General features: G+C 56.9%; 1 protein-coding gene across 2 annotated transcripts; it reads left to right on the top strand.

Moving 5' to 3' along the window:
* On the top strand, positions 1–13,510 carry BRINP2 (BMP/retinoic acid inducible neural specific 2). 2 transcript variants are annotated; one of them, XM_057379678.1, is made up of 8 exons: positions 1–56; positions 6,639–6,984; positions 8,869–9,059; positions 9,203–9,393; positions 9,746–9,851; positions 10,209–10,445; positions 10,633–10,855; positions 11,188–13,510. In XM_057379678.1, the coding sequence occupies exons 2-8, from the start codon at positions 6,704–6,706 to the stop codon at positions 12,302–12,304; spliced, it is 2,346 nt and encodes a 781-aa protein (XP_057235661.1). In that variant the 5' UTR covers positions 1–56; positions 6,639–6,703; the 3' UTR covers positions 12,305–13,510. The 2 variants fall into 2 exon arrangements, with proteins under 2 accessions (XP_057235661.1, XP_057235660.1); XM_057379677.1 differs by having other exon boundaries at positions 6,639–6,999.
* The last annotated feature ends 1,377 nt before the right edge of the window (positions 13,511–14,887 follow it).

The raw sequence follows: 14,887 nt of genomic DNA, 5'->3' as shown, positions 1-14,887 counted from the left end.
GCGGGACGGGACGGACAGGCGGCCGGTGCCCCGCCGGCGCTGCTTTGGAGCCTGGGGTAAGGCTGCGGCGTCGCGGAGAGGAGCTGGGGGACGGGGATGAGCCGGCGTGGGGATCCTGCCGGTGGTGGGATGGGGAAGGAGCGGTGCAGGGGGAGCTGCGGCCCCGCAGCGGCGGCGATCCCGGCTACCGGCGCTGGCTCGCTCGGTGACCTTGGTCAAGTTGTGCCTCTGCTCCGGTCTGGCTTCGCAGCCTCCCGGCGGTGCAGGGGAAGGCGCCGAGTCCTTCCCGGGCGGGAGCCATCCCGGCGCGGAGCCCGACACGTGAGGWGGGGGCAGCGTCCGGCCCGGTGGGACCAGGTGCTGGCGGGCTACGGGGATAAACGGGATGACCGGGATGCCGGGACCTGCCGCTCTGTGCCGAGTGCGCTGCTCGGTGGGAGATGCCGGTGTGAGACACCCCGCGCCCGCAGGGACCGGGGAAGATGTCCCCGCAAATGTTAAAATACACATTTCTCCGGYGGGCACCGATCAGTCAATAGCTTGTGGGGGAATCTCCCGTTCCCCGCACCGCAGGGCCCCGCTCCACCACCCGGATCATCGGGGCGAGCAGCGGGCGACCCGTCGAGATATRTTTGCTCGCCGCGGGCGCCTACCCGGCACAGCTCCAGCAGCTCCGGGAGCGGGGGGGATCCCCCTGTGAGACTCCGTTCCCTTCCCTAAACACTCATCTTTTCGGTGAGAAACAAAACTCYGGGTCTTTAAAGCGCTAGAGAGCATCAGCTCTCAGCGCAGCGATGCTCACCCTGCCCTGTCCCTCCGCAGGGGACCCACGTGTCGCTGCCGTGGCGAGTCCCGGGGTGCCCCCGGTGGGTCCCGGGCACGGTGAGCCTGGGCGCCGCGGGGCTGGGTGGGACCTGCCGGCAGATGTCAGTGTCCCCTCTCTGTCAGCAGTCAGGAGGGTCCCTGTCAGCCCCGGAGATGTTGCAAAGAGGCCTCTGCACTTTTTCCGAAGCAGAGCTGTCTTTGATGGCCGTTCAGTGACAGTTTGGAGACCAGGGGAGCAGCAGGGTGCCGGGAAGGGGGGTGGATCCACTCTGACACTCCAAAGGAGGGCTCGCTCTCTCTGCCCAGCACCAGCCACCCACCACCACCTTATTTATTCTGTGCCGCTAATGTTGAGCTACTTGTGCATCCCTGCCCGTTTGTGACTCTTGTCACCCGTGTGAAGGCAAGGCAGGGAGGGGAGGCAGTGCTCCTCACCTTGCAGCCCCCAGCTCCTGCATGAGGCTGGCACTGGGCTTGTAGGGTCTGTTACGGGGAGGGAGCTGCAGGGGTACTCTGTTTCCCTGGCCCCTTGTGTAGAGGGTTGCTCTTTTCCCCCATCCCCTCATGTGCAGGGATGCTCTTCCCTGGTCCTAGAGATCTGCAGGGGCTCTTTAGGCTGAGAGCTCAGTGGGAGGTGGGGAAGCCGGAGCTGCTGTTACCACCACTGTGCTGGGGTGGGGAYTGTATTTTGCACATTGCTTTATTTAAGAGGCTTTTTGCCTGTAGGTGTGAAAGTCTCGGGTGTGCAAAGCCAGAGGGCAGAACACATGGCACTGGTGCGACTCGCTGCACGCAGCTGCTGTGTCCCCTGACAGCGGCCCAGGCTTCAACTCATTTGATGTCTTATGCAAATCCTTGGCTCCCCGAGTCCTGGGATTTTCTGCTATTTTCCTTTACTCTCATCTTCAAGTGTCTCGCTCTTGAGGATGTGAAGAAAAGCTAATAAAAGGAGCCCGAGTCACTGAGTCTTAGAGGTTTTCTAAGCAGTCTCCTGAGCGGGGAGSAGGGCAGGGACCCGGAGTCCCTTGGCTATCAAGGTTGCAGAGGGTGTTTTGTGGGAGCCCGGTGAGAATCTGTTCACAGGCACCACTGTGATGTTGAGCACCGCGGCTGTGGCCGGACGGAAGGCTCCGAGGTGGCTGTCCCCACGCTCAGCGCCTGGAGCTGTGTCTCCGAGGCCGGCTGCCAGGTGGCTGCCAGCACCCCGCCGTGCCCGCTTTGCCAGCGATTACCGCGCTGCTGTCGCTCCGGCGGTGCCTGCCTCGCTCTCTTAATTACCCCAGCAGATCAATGAGGCCCTGGCGCTTCCTTGGGAGCGTGCGGCTCCTTGCAAACCAAGGCTGAGGCAGGGCTGGCTCTAGGGGAGCTGGATCCCGTGAAGCCCCAGGCAAAGCTGGCGGCTCCAACGGGATCACCCTGCACAAATGGAGCCCTTTGGGATTGTCTGTCCCGGGCTGTGTAAGCGGCAGAGGAAGAGGTTCCCCGGGCGCCTGCATGAATTCATACACATTGCTCGGCTGAGTCAATCCACTTAAGAAACTAAACTGCACTTAGCCTTTGCCCAGGCTTTTTTAAGTGGCCTTAATTTGATAAAGCTTTTCCATGTTTAATGAGAAGGTGACTCAGTCGCCAGGTTTTATGTTCATTCCCTCTAAAAGGCACCCCCAGGGAGCTCGAGACCCCTCCCCATCACTCCTGCACAGAGGCACCTTTGCTCCCACTGCCCCAGGGCCAGCCCCTGTGACTGGGCACATTCCACAGCTCTGCCACCAGCTGGTGTTGTGTACCTGGCATAGGCAGTGGGGTTTGCTTTTGCTCGGGGCTTKGGCTCAGCGTGTACGGAGGGTAATTCCAGAGTCCATCTGGAATCTTCCCGTGCTYCCCAATGGCACCTGGCAAACACCACTGCCCCTCTCCCCAGTGCCTGCCTCCCAGTTTCTGTATCTCGAGATCTGCTCCTGCAGCATGAAAGGGCACAAATCAATGTTAATGTCCCTAACAATTAGCTAACGTCTTAATTATCGAACTCAGCCTGATTAGTGGTGGAGCGTGTGGCTCTGGAGATGCTGTTGGCGTGGAAGCAAGCAGGACCTCGGCACAACTCCGATGTWATGCTGAGGATATTGTCGCTGTCACCGTCAGCTCCAAGGGCAGTAGAGAGGCTTTTGCAGCTCACCTGAGCACCCCCATCCCCATCTCACGTCCCTCCTTTGGCCTCTAGMGCCATTTTGGATGAGGATGCCCCTGCAGAAGTGACCCCACTGCCATGCCCAGGAGGGGGATGCCTCTAGAAATTGCCACAAGCTCTTTTTAAGATGTATCTCCTGACAAGTGACAGTGAGGGCCATGCATCAGCCACCACTGGAGGAACACCAGGGTGTTCTGCTGCAGGCAACAGGGACACTGTGGGCTGCAAGAAGCTTAGGAGGACATGGCCATAAAGGAGGTTGTGGTCCTAGGAAAATTTGCCAAGAATATTTGCCATGACATTCTTCTTCCGTTGCTTTGAGTTTTTATAGAAGGGGGGGAAGAGGAGAAAAAAAAATCCACAAGCTGGAAGTTTTCCAACTTTTGTGATGCAAAACCCTAAATCAAAAGGAAGAAAAAAAAAAGAGTTGTCAGATGCTTCTCATCAAATCTGCATTTTTTTGGATCAAGGAAAAGTGATTAGAAAGTTATTTCCAGCTCTAGTAGTAAGGTCACGGGGGTTACTTGTTTCTAAACAGCTTTACTCTTCCCAGCATCCCTGGATGATGCTGGTGTGAGCATGTGGAGGTRCACCCCGAAAAGCATTGCCCCATCCTCACAGAGCAGCTGTGCAGCCCTCTTCCCCCCAAATCAGAGGCAGTTCCCCCCCAGCTGTATGGACAGAGGACTACACAGCTATGGCAATATCTGCATGTATTTATTTTATATAACTCCTGATTGATAGGAGGAAATAAATGATCGCAGCTCAYGGTGGTGCAGGAAAGCTGCTCCGTGGGGATAAGCTGCTGCATAGCTCAGTGCAGCCCCCACACAGGCTCTCCTTGCCTGTTCCTGCCTGACTTGGGGCTTCCAGTTCCCGTTGGCAAGGATGCTGCCATGCGTCAGCACCYGTCCCTCGGAGGTGCTGGCACACACGGTGTAAATAAGAGGGAGGTGTAAATAAAAGCTCACTTAGCAAGGCTGGAAACTTTGCTTCATATCAGGAGGGAACCTTCACCGGTTTTGTGCCAGTTTGCCCCAGCCAAGTGGTGGAAATATCAAATGCTATTTTTATTGCTCTGTAGTAAAATATGAAGTAGCCATAGGGAAATATCCCATGCTCAGGCTGGAATCTCRGAACAAGCTCCCCAGGGAAGAGATCAGTGCAGGCTGAAATGGTTTCTGGTTGGTTCAGGGACCACTGCCTGAGGGAAGAGGTGGCCCAAAGTGGGTCTGTCCATAATATCCATCCCYATGGAGGTGAGCCAGGTGTTTGCTGCCTTAGCTGTGCTTGTGTGGTGGGAGAGGGGGTTTGGAGGGGGGTGACAGCAGGGGCTGGTTAGTGCTGGTGGGAAGCAGGTTACACCTAGGGTGGTTTGATGGAAAAGACAGTGCTCTGCCTGGGCTATCCCTGCTGAATCAAAGGAAGGATACTCCCACATCCTTCTGTTTTACACCCTGAAGGTGGTGGGGTGACTGGTGCAAAAGCATTCTACCAGTCTGGTGGTGTAAAGTGGTGATGGATGAGGCTCACGTCCCTTGGCACCTGTGGAAAAACATCCCCTTTAACCACTTAAAATCCCCTTTAACATCTCCTGTAAGAGCCAGGCTGTTACAGACCCATGTGGAGGGMGGGGGGAGAGGGACACAGCCAGGGAGCAGCCCCTGCCCAGCTCCACCTCAGCTGGAGGTGGGTCAGGAGCCACTYAAATCCCATGGATGGTGACGGGGGATGAGATCGGCTGTGCCAAGCCTGTTTGTGAGGCAACAGGCAAAGTCCCAGTGCTCCAGATATTTAAACAAGGTGTTTTGCTGTCACAGCCATATTTAATGCTACAAGCAATGTGTTTCCATAGGCAGGATTTGGAAAGATGCTGCTCAAGCATGCTTTATACCCTCAACTTCTCAGCTGAGATCCAGAGTGCTGCTTTCCTCCCTGCTGTATGTGAAAGGGATCAAATCACCRAGGGTCTCTAAACCATCCATGGGGTTTGCTGCCAGACCCTGGCTTTCACCATTCCTTCCTGGACTTGGCAGCTGGTSCTGGGTCAGCACAGCAGCAGGACCAATGCCCACAGGGCAGTGTGGACCTGGGGGGGTTAATCTTGAGCTCTGAGGGTCCCTTTGGTCCCCAGGCCACATGGATTTTTAATTGTACTGGCAGATATTCCTGCAGAGGGGGGCAAGGTGCAGGTTGCAGGCAGGGAAGCAGGCAGGGAGGATTAGGGAGAAGCCAGAGTGCCTCAGCTGCTCAGCCATCACCCACACGTGGCAGGGCACAAGCAGCTCCAAGAGCCGCCAGCATCGCCTCCTGCCACATTTTGGGGGTGACAGATGCCCCCTCCACCACTTGAGACACAGAGTGAGGGAACCAGCCYGGCATTGCCTGTCCCCACCCCAGCATGCGGGCTGATGGTTTGAGCCAGGATTTGGTCCAGGAATCATGGCCGTGGGGCACTCCACATGTCAGGAGCAGGAGGCAGTRACTGGGCTGTCATGTGGCTGCCTGCCAGGCTGGGAGAAACCGGGTGATGTGAGAAAAAAGAGYGTGGGGGAACAGAAAAAGCACTGCCTGCTGCCCTGGCATCCCAACCTGGTGATGYGAAAGTCTCAGCTTTTGTTTAAAATTCACAGGGCCTCAGCCTTGAGGGCTGAGCGAGAAGCTGAGAAAGCATAATCAAAGGAGACCCTTAAGGGTTTAAAAATAGAAGAGAGGGAGAAAAAATATTTTAAAAACATATTATTACATGTTAAAGCATGATGATTCATCCGGCACGCAGGGTTGGTTTGCGCTCAGCAGGGACCAGCATTTGGGCTCCAGGCCCCCACTGGCCGCYTTCCTGGGATAAAAACCATCTTCCCTGGCAGTGCTGCAGCAATGGGGTCCCTGTTTTGGGGCAAACAGCTCTTGCTGCCTGRCAGCACACCATGCCTTGCCCCAGGCTGGCCAGACCTTGCAGCTCCCCATCTCCCACCTTCACTGGCAAATTCAGGCTCTGGCCTTGTGGTCACTGCTCCCAGAAGAGCTCCATCTTTATTTTGCACTCAAAACACTTCCACCAGCCCAGCCAACCTTGGAGTGGACATCCATCCATCCATCCATCCATCCATCCATCCATCCATCCATCCATCCATCCATCCATCATCTCAGCAGGACACAAAGAAAAGTCTAACATCAACCACACATGGTCCAATCCATACCTGAAGAAGCACATTCCCAGTTCCCCATAATTATTATTTTTAGTCCCCCTGAAATGAGCTGCAGGTGCTTATGACATGTGTCACCCCAGTGCAGGAGCCCACCATCCCCACCATGTGGACACCCCACAGCAGCAAGCTTGGCTTGACAGGCTGATGTGTGGCAGAGAAAGTATAAAGAGAAAGCCAGGAATTCCTYAAACAGCCATTAGCCAGGATTTCATTGAACTTCAGCAGCACCCAGCACCCCCCTCTCCACAAACTCTTCTTTCCTGTGCCGTGACCAGTCCATGCCTGACGCACGGCTCTCCCTGGAGCGCAGCTTTTCCTCTGTCAGGATCCCAGCAAGCATTCCAAAGCTCGCAGTCTCTCCTGGTTCATATCCATGCCGCTGTTCTCATGGGCTCCCTTCCCTGTTTGTGTTGCAGGGCGGGGCTGTCCCGGAGGATCGCGGCGGGGTGAAGAATGAAGAAGCCGGCYGGGCAGCAGCAGGATGGGGCGGCAGGACCTCCCACGTGCTGACGGGCCCCCGCCGATGCTCCCGTGGCCACTGGCCCTGCTGGCCCTGAGCGCCTGCTGCCGCTGGGGAGTGGCCGGCGGGGCGGGCGGCGCGGTGCCCCAGGGCCATGCMGCCACCTCCTCCTCTTCCTCCTCATCCTCCTCTCCCTCCGTCCGGGCACCCCTCGACTGGCTCCTCACCGACCGGGGACCCTTCTACCGAGCTCAGGAGTACGTGGACTTCACGGAGCGCTACCGGCAGGGTTTCACCACCAGGTACAGGATCTACAGGTGAGAGGCTCTGGGCAGCCCGAGAGGGGCTGTGGCGTGGGGGCAACGGCAAAGTGAAGACAGAGCTTCTCTAATCCATGCAAACAGACCCCCATGAGCGGGAGGAGGCTGCCCATGAGGACAGACAGCACTGGGGTGGATGTGAGATGCTGCTTTTCCAGGGAATATAAAACGGTGCCCCCCAGGATGCTCATGGCCAGGCTGGACTCCAGGCAGGATTTGCCCTAAGCTGGGAGGGATAGGGTGTATGAGTTCAGGTGGAATCAGCCTGTATGGCAGGAGGCTCAGAGCCCACTGAGCTGGATGGGTCTCATGCATACTCCAGTTCTTGTGGACATCCTCCACCTCCTGATCTCCTGGCCCAAGGGGGAAACTGGAGACAGCAGAAGGGGCAGTGTGCATGTGGTGTCCACCTTCCAGCCCCTTTGGACAAAGATGCTCTTTGTCCTTTTGCYGTGCACAAGGACATCTCTGTGCCAAATTACTGAACCTGCCTACACTAGCAGTCCTCTGAGGCTGGGATGCTGCTGGGGCTCGAGAAAAGCACCCTGACTGACCCCCTGGCATGTCCCCAGTGCCATCAGCCTGCTGCAGTAGGGCCCTCTCACCACAGTGAAGGGCCACCCCATGGCAGCCTCTGGAGAAAACCCACAGCTTACTGCACCTAGTTGGAGCTGTAATGTCAGGCTAATGAGCCCTTTTCCCTTCCACTCCCCGCYGGTGCTGAGCCCTGGGGGTTTCCAGGAGCTGAGCAAACCCTGGCCACTGCCTCTTGGGAGTGCRATGTGGGTGCCGGGATTGCAGCCTTGTTATGCAGCCTGGCACCCCCAGGGAGCTCCTCTCCTCTTTCCTGTGTGCTGACACTGCCATGCCCAGGGACCTGCATCCTCCAGGGAYACTGCTGGTGACGGTGTGGGACAGGAAGGAGCAGTGGAGGGACAGCAGCTGGCTCACACCTCCCTGGAGCAGAGAACCTSCTCTCAGCCTGCTCTCAGGGGGCTTGCTTTGCCTGTGGGATGAGAGGGGGAAACTGGCACCCCAGCCCTGAGGGAGTGTGTGAGGCATCCACCCTGCCTCATCCCCGACTCTGTCACTGCCCCAGCATCCCATCTGCTGGCCCCARAAATCATGATGGGAGGCAGCCTGACAACTGCCAAGCCCAGCAGCTGCTTTGTACCCATCCACCCCCTCCTTTTCCCATCCAGCCCTGGTTTCCCATCAGCCCTGGTCTGAAAGCTACCACCTGATTTTAATTAGAGCAAAATGCCAAAGATCAGGCTGGAATTTGCTGCCGGTTGTTTACGAGGCCATGGGGTTTTGGAGGCAGTGACAGGCTGCRGGRGCTGCTCCCTGGGGCTGGGCAAGGCCAGGGGGGCACATTGCCAGCATCTTGGGCTCTGAAGGGACCCACCACATCCCAACACCTCCAGCTTCCCACAAAACGCTGCTGATATGTAAAACCATGATATTGCCAGAAGCTGTTTTTCACCCAGATCCATGGGCATAGGGCTGGAGGAGGGATGAGATCCACACAGCCTGGTGGGCTGGAAAAGGGTCTGGCCCTGCYCTGGGCTGTGATTAATGCCTGCCAGAGGTGCTGGATTAATCAATATCAGGCATCTCCGCTGCTTGTAGCTCTTTATCACCATCAATGGCTTAGGGAGGGATGGCACTTTTGTCCTGGCTGGATCCATAGCTCACAAGCATGGGCAGCAGGTCCTTTGCTTCCCATGGGGAGGTCAGGATAATTCTAACTGGAGTTTTCCACTTGTGCTGAGCTGAAAATCAGGGACAGAAGGAAGCAGAGCATGCACGTGGCATGGCCAGACCACTTCACGCCCTCTCCCCACTGCTGCTCTCCTCCTACAGAGAGTTTGCTCGTTGGAAGGTGAACAATTTGGCCTTGGAGAGGAAAGACTTCTTCAGCCTCCCACTTCCCCTGGCCCCCGAATTCATCCGCAACATCCGGCTGCTGGGACGCCGGCCCAGCCCCCAGCAGATCACCGACAGCCTCATCAAAAAGTATGGGACACACTTCCTGCTGGCTGCCACRCTGGGAGGTGAGTGCTGGGGGCGCTCGGTCCTGCTGACCCCCCTTCATAAGGAGGGGGAGTGGGAAAAGAAGYGCTGCAGGAGAAAWATGGCCAAGAAAGGGGACGGTGGGAGCCCAGCAGCCTTCCTAAAGCATTGCGTGTCCCCCCAGGAGAGGAGTCCCTGACCATTTTTGTGGACAAGCGCAAGTTGAGCCGCAGGGCAGAGCCCRCCGGGGGGGCTGGGAACAGCTCGGGGGTCTCGCTGGAGACCYTGCACCAGCTGGCAGCCTCCTACTTCATCGACAGGGAGAGCACCCTGCGCCGCCTGCACCACATCCAGATCGCCACGGCTGCCATCAAGGTAGGGACAGCACTGGGACACTGCAGCCCCGGGCCTCACCAGCAGCCCCTCACACACTGCTGGCCAAAAAAACAGCATCACCTAGRGAGGGGAGGGCAGGCAAAGTCAACACATGCCCATTATTTATGGGAAATTGGGCACGCTAATAAAGGCATGGTTTTCAGCGGGCTACCGCCTGTCAACAAGCCAATTAACAGATAATTAGTTCTCCTCTCTGACCATCACAGCCTGCTATGAGGAGTGGGGCATGGCCAGCSTGCTCAGGGGTTATCTGCAGCACACCCTGTTATCTGTGCACCCACACTCTGTGTCCCCTCCCGTGTCCCTGACCACCCGCCTGTCCCCTCCTTAGGTGACAGAAACACGGACAGGGCCACTCGGCTGCAGCAACTACGACAACCTGGACTCGGTGAGCTCTGTCCTGGTGCAGAGCCCAGAGAACAAAGTGCAGCTCCAAGGTGGGACTGGGCTGCTGGGGATGTGGGGACGGACAAATGCTACCATGGGATGCTTGTGGGTGCACAGCGGGTTGCAGGGGAGGATGTTGGCATGAGATGCTGCTTCTAATTTCAGAGCTGGGGAGGAGAGGGGATGAAAATAATGAAAGCTGGGCAGGATGAGGTTGTTGGTTGTCTGCCAAGAGGAGCCAAGATCGATGCAGGGCCCAGACAAGCGGCTCCACAGCAAACTGATACGATCATTGTGTGAGGGTGGGAGCCCAGGGAGGGGGAGGCTCGTGCCCTCCTCACAGGGCGATGTTCGAGGGGCTCTGTGCGTGCCCTGACTCTCTGGTGTTTGTTCCCGCTCACTCACAGGGCTGCAGACGGTGCTCCCCTCGTACCTGCGCGAGAGGTTTGTGGCAGCTGCCCTCAGCTACATCGCCTGTGGCTCTGCCGGGGAGCTGGTGTGCCGCCAGAGCGACTGCCGCTGCCAGTGCCAGCCCGCCTTCCCCCGCTGCAACTGCCCCGAGGCCGACATCCAGGCGCTGGAGAGCAGCCTGGCCCAGCTTGGGCGAGCCTGGGAGAGCCACCACGGCCAGTTCGAGGAGTCAGGTGAGGCTGGCGAGACCCCACCCAGCATCTCCTTCCCCTTGCGAGCAGCCCAGGCTGTGTGGTAGGTCTCCAGGGTGGTCTTCTCACCAGGAAAACCTCAGAGCTCAGGTGGAGGGAGATTGCTTTCAACCCTGCCTTCACTGTTTACTCTCCTGTATCCACTGATGCCATCTCCTTCTCTCCACAGAGGAGTTTCAGGCCCTGGTGAAGAGACTCCCCACAGACCGTTTCCTGAACAGGACAGCCATCTCCCACTTCTGGGCCATGGATCTGGACGTCCAGCATCGCTACCAACAGCTGGGCACCAGCCTGAAGCTGCTCTCCAGGAAAACCTACCGACTCATCCGGCGGCTCTTCAACCTCAGCAAACGCTGCCACCGCCAGCCTCGTTTCAAGCTGCCCAAGGAGAGGTAGGGTGCCATGGCATCCCTGGCTGGGAWTGCTGCCCCGTGCCCCAAGGTAGGCCATCACCTACCTCCCTGTGGCTGGGACTGGAGAAACTCCCACYTAGGAGGGGTACCTGGGGGTGAGCAGRCAGCAGGAGCGGCTGTGCCAGCTTGGAATGTGGCCCTGAGAGATCAGGTCCAAACCTGATGGTGAAAAATAGGGCTYGGTTCATGGGGGCCACCAGCAGAGCAGAAAATAAACACAAGGTGGGCAGCTCTGCCGTCCCTAGGGAAAGTCAGTCACATCCTAAAAGATGCCATCTGAGCCTCTCTCCTCCGTGTCTCCTCTGTGCCAGGTCCCTCCCTTACTGGTGGAGCCGCGCCCAGTCGCTCCTGTACTGCAGCGAGACCACCGTGCCTGGGACCTTCCTGGAAGAGAGCCACAGCTGCAGCTGTCCCTCGGAGCAKCCCTCCTGCCAGGGGTCCATTCCGTGTGCCTTGGGCGAGGGGCCAGCCTGCGCCAGCTGTGCCGAGGACAACAGCACCCGCTGCGGGCTCTGCAACCACGGCTACGTGCTCGCCCAGGGCTTCTGCCGGCCCGAGGTGGCCGACTCGCTGGAGCACTACCTGGGGCTGGAGACRGACCTGCAGGACCTGGAGCTCAAGTACCTCCTGCAGAAGCGGGACAGCCGCATCGAGGTGCACTCCATCTTCATCAGCAACGACATGCGCCTGGGCAGCTGGTTCGACCCYTCSTGGAGGAAGCGCATGCTCTTGACCCTCAAGAGCAACAAGTACAAGCCMGGGCTGGTTCACGTCATGTTGGCCCTGTCCCTGCAGATCTGCCTCACCAAGAACAGCACCCTGGAGCCTGCCATGGCCATCTATGTCAACCCCTTTGGGGGAAGCCACTCGGAGAGCTGGTTCATGCCCGTCAACGAGGGCAGCTTCCCAGACTGGGAAAGGACTACCGTAGATGCCTCTGCCCAGTGCCAAAACTGGACGATCACCTTGGGCAACAAGTGGAAGACCTTCTTTGARACGGTCCACGTCTACCTGCGGAGCCGCATCAAGTCTCTGGATGACAGCTCCAACGAGACAGTCTACTATGAACCCTTGGAGACGTCAGATCCCTCCAAGAACCTGGGSTACATGAAAATCAACAGCTTGCAAGTGTTTGGCTACAGCCTGCCCTTTGAGCCGGATGCTATCCGTGACCTGATCCTCCAGCTGGACTATCCCTACACCCAGGGCTCCCAGGACTCAGCCATGCTCCAGCTGCTGGAGATCAGGGACCGGGTCAACAGGCTGTCACCCCCTGGCAAAATCCGCCTGGACCTCTTCACTTGCTTGCTCCGTCACCGGCTCAAGCTKGCCAACAACGAGGTGGCGAGGATCCAGTCCTCCTTGAGAGCCTTCAACGCCAGGCTGCCCAATGCTCTGGAGCAGGAGACGGGCAAGCTGTGCAGCTAGCGGCCGGGAGCGCTCACACCTCAGCACCAGGGGGCTGGAAGGACTTGTGGGGAGGAGAGGGAAATGACCACCCTGAAAATATAAATCAAGGCCTTACCTTAGTGCCAACAGCGTGCTTCCACGGTACACCCAGCGACTGGCCAAAGAGACACGGGGCTGGAGCGGAGGGGGGACGCCAGTGGGACAAAGGAGGAGGGATGGCACATGCAGTGCAGACTGGCTCTGAGTACAGGGACGATGCCACTGGCCACCACCGAGGTGGCTGGGGAGGTGTGCTGATGGTCCAGGGGGATGTGGCAGCTGCTGGTCCCGCAAGAGCAGGTGCCTAACCCACTGTCAGGATCCCCCAGTGGCGACCTCCTCACCACCACAACTTTTGTAGTCTTTTTAAGAGGTTTCTACCTGCACCTTTGCCTTTGCATCCCCTGTGATCCATCCTRCAGCCGAACCCTCGCACACGGTGCYGGTGGGGGTGCACAGTGCAGGTCCCCAGGATCTGGCAGCTCTCCCTGGGGCCTCTCCACGAGCACCTTGTGTCTGCTGTGGTGCTGAGGCATTGTCCACCCCTTGCCTGGGAAGGACCTGGCACCTGCCCTGGGGACGCTGCCATCACAGACACTGGTGGAGACCTCTGGGCCACAATTCCCTACAAAACAAAAAACARCAAAACAACAACAACAAAAAACTAATGCAAAAGAAAGAAAAAAAAAGTGTTTTATTTATGTATTTATTTATTTGGTTTGTTTGGGATGGATTTTTTTAAGCCTATTTATTTGGGGAGTGTCATTTCTTGTCAGTGGCTCCAGCCAAGAGACATCTTAGTAAAATGTATCTGTTTAATATATTTTTTAAAAAATGCCTTTTTTGAGCAAAAGAGCAACCAAAACCAACTGAGATTAAAAAAAAAATAAGAACAGAACAGTTACTGTCATCCCTAGCCCTGGCTTTTCCTGTGCTGTGTGGCTCCTCTCCCTCCCTTCTTCCCSGTGCTGCTGCTGCTGCTGTGCTTGGTGCCTGACTGGAATATCAAGCAGTGGAGCTGCCCAGCTGTCAGATGGGAATGCTGGTACCCAGAAAAGCAGAGCTCACTGCTCCGCTGGCTGCCCTCATTCCTTGGCCAAGGATGAGCCAGAGAGGAAGAAGCCAACCGTCCAACCACAGTATCCCCAAGGCAGGGCTTGTGGACAGAGGGGAGGGTGCAGGGAAAAGGAGAGGGGTGGGAAAAGTGTGTGAGTGTGCAGATCTGTGCCCGCTTCCTAATCCTCCACAGCTGGCAAAACTTGTCTGCTTGGATGCAGCAAAAGCGGTGGAAACCTGAACTCATCCATCCTGCTCCTGTCACCTGCCTCTCCTCCATCCTCGGGCTGGGCAGATAAAGAGATAAGCATGAGGAAAATAACACCAGGAGAGATAAAGAGAGAGACAAGAGGAAAATAAAACGGGCACAGATAAACCACACTTGCTATTTATATTCCTCGTCTAATCTATCAATCCATCAGGCTGGCTATTGTGGTTATAGCAGCCCTCAATCTGTCACCTGGACTTCTATTTTCCTCGCATCTGTCTTCCTTTGCCCACCTCTCCTCTCTTTCTCCCAGTGCTAAAGATAAAAAAATCAGACGTTTAAACACACAGGGAGGAAATGAGAAGTCAAAGCMATCCTGTGGGCTCCCCAGGGGAAGCTGGCAGATATTAGCCCGGGGATGGGGGAGGGTGTAGGCAGGACGGCCAGCAGTGTTCCTGAGCAGGCAGGGAGGATTTCCAGCTAGTGGAATTGTTTTGGCTTCTCCTGTGCATCTTCCATCTCATCATTCCTTGGTTGCTAAGAGCAGCTGTGGCTGCCCCATCCCTGGCAGTGTTCAAGGCTGGACAGGGCTTGGAGCAGTCTGKTTTAGTGGAAGRTGTCCCTGCCCATGGAAGGTTAGAACAAAAGCTTTAAGGTGTCTTCTAAATCAAACCATTCTAGGGTCCTCCCCATCATCGTGTGGGCCATGTGTCAGGCTAACAGTCCTCGACTCCATCCCATCTCCTCCAGACAGAGCATTTCCTACCATGTTTTTCAGTGCCCTGAGCCAGTCCCACATCCTAACCCCACCTGAACATGAATGTGAGAGCTGTTGGGATGACTGKCAGCACCTCAAGGAGCATCTGTCCAAGGCATAGTGGGGCAGCTTCCACCCATGAAGGRATGGACTCCTGACTTCTCTGGCTTCATGTAGGCTCCAGATGGGGGCAGGTGATGCCCTAACAGATTTGTGTGTGAGGATAGAGGTGGATGAAGGCCATTCACTTTCAATTTGATGGAAAAAATAAAAAGTGGGGAGTAGGGAGAGGCAGGCAGCTGGAGGGTTATGTCATCAACTCTTTGCAACCTCAGCAGTTGCCCCTCAACTCYCTTCTCTCCACAGCCCCCAGCAAGATCCATCATTTATTGCCCAAAAGCACCAGGTTTGGCCCAAATTGCCAATTCCATTATTARTGAGGCTGTGCATGGCATTCCAGGGCTGGCAGCTGGCACAGCACTGTCTCAGCAAAGCATCCCACTGGGAAGCACAGGGACCATCCTGTGMTTGATCATCCACC

Source organism: Malurus melanocephalus, unplaced genomic scaffold, assembly GCF_030028575.1.
Source record: "Malurus melanocephalus ecotype Western Australia unplaced genomic scaffold, MMel_1.1 scaffold_416, whole genome shotgun sequence".
Lineage (NCBI taxonomy): Eukaryota > Metazoa > Chordata > Aves > Passeriformes > Maluridae > Malurus > Malurus melanocephalus.
The sequence above is the reverse complement of the archived record's forward strand: the minus strand, read 5'-3'. Positions and strand labels throughout refer to the sequence as shown.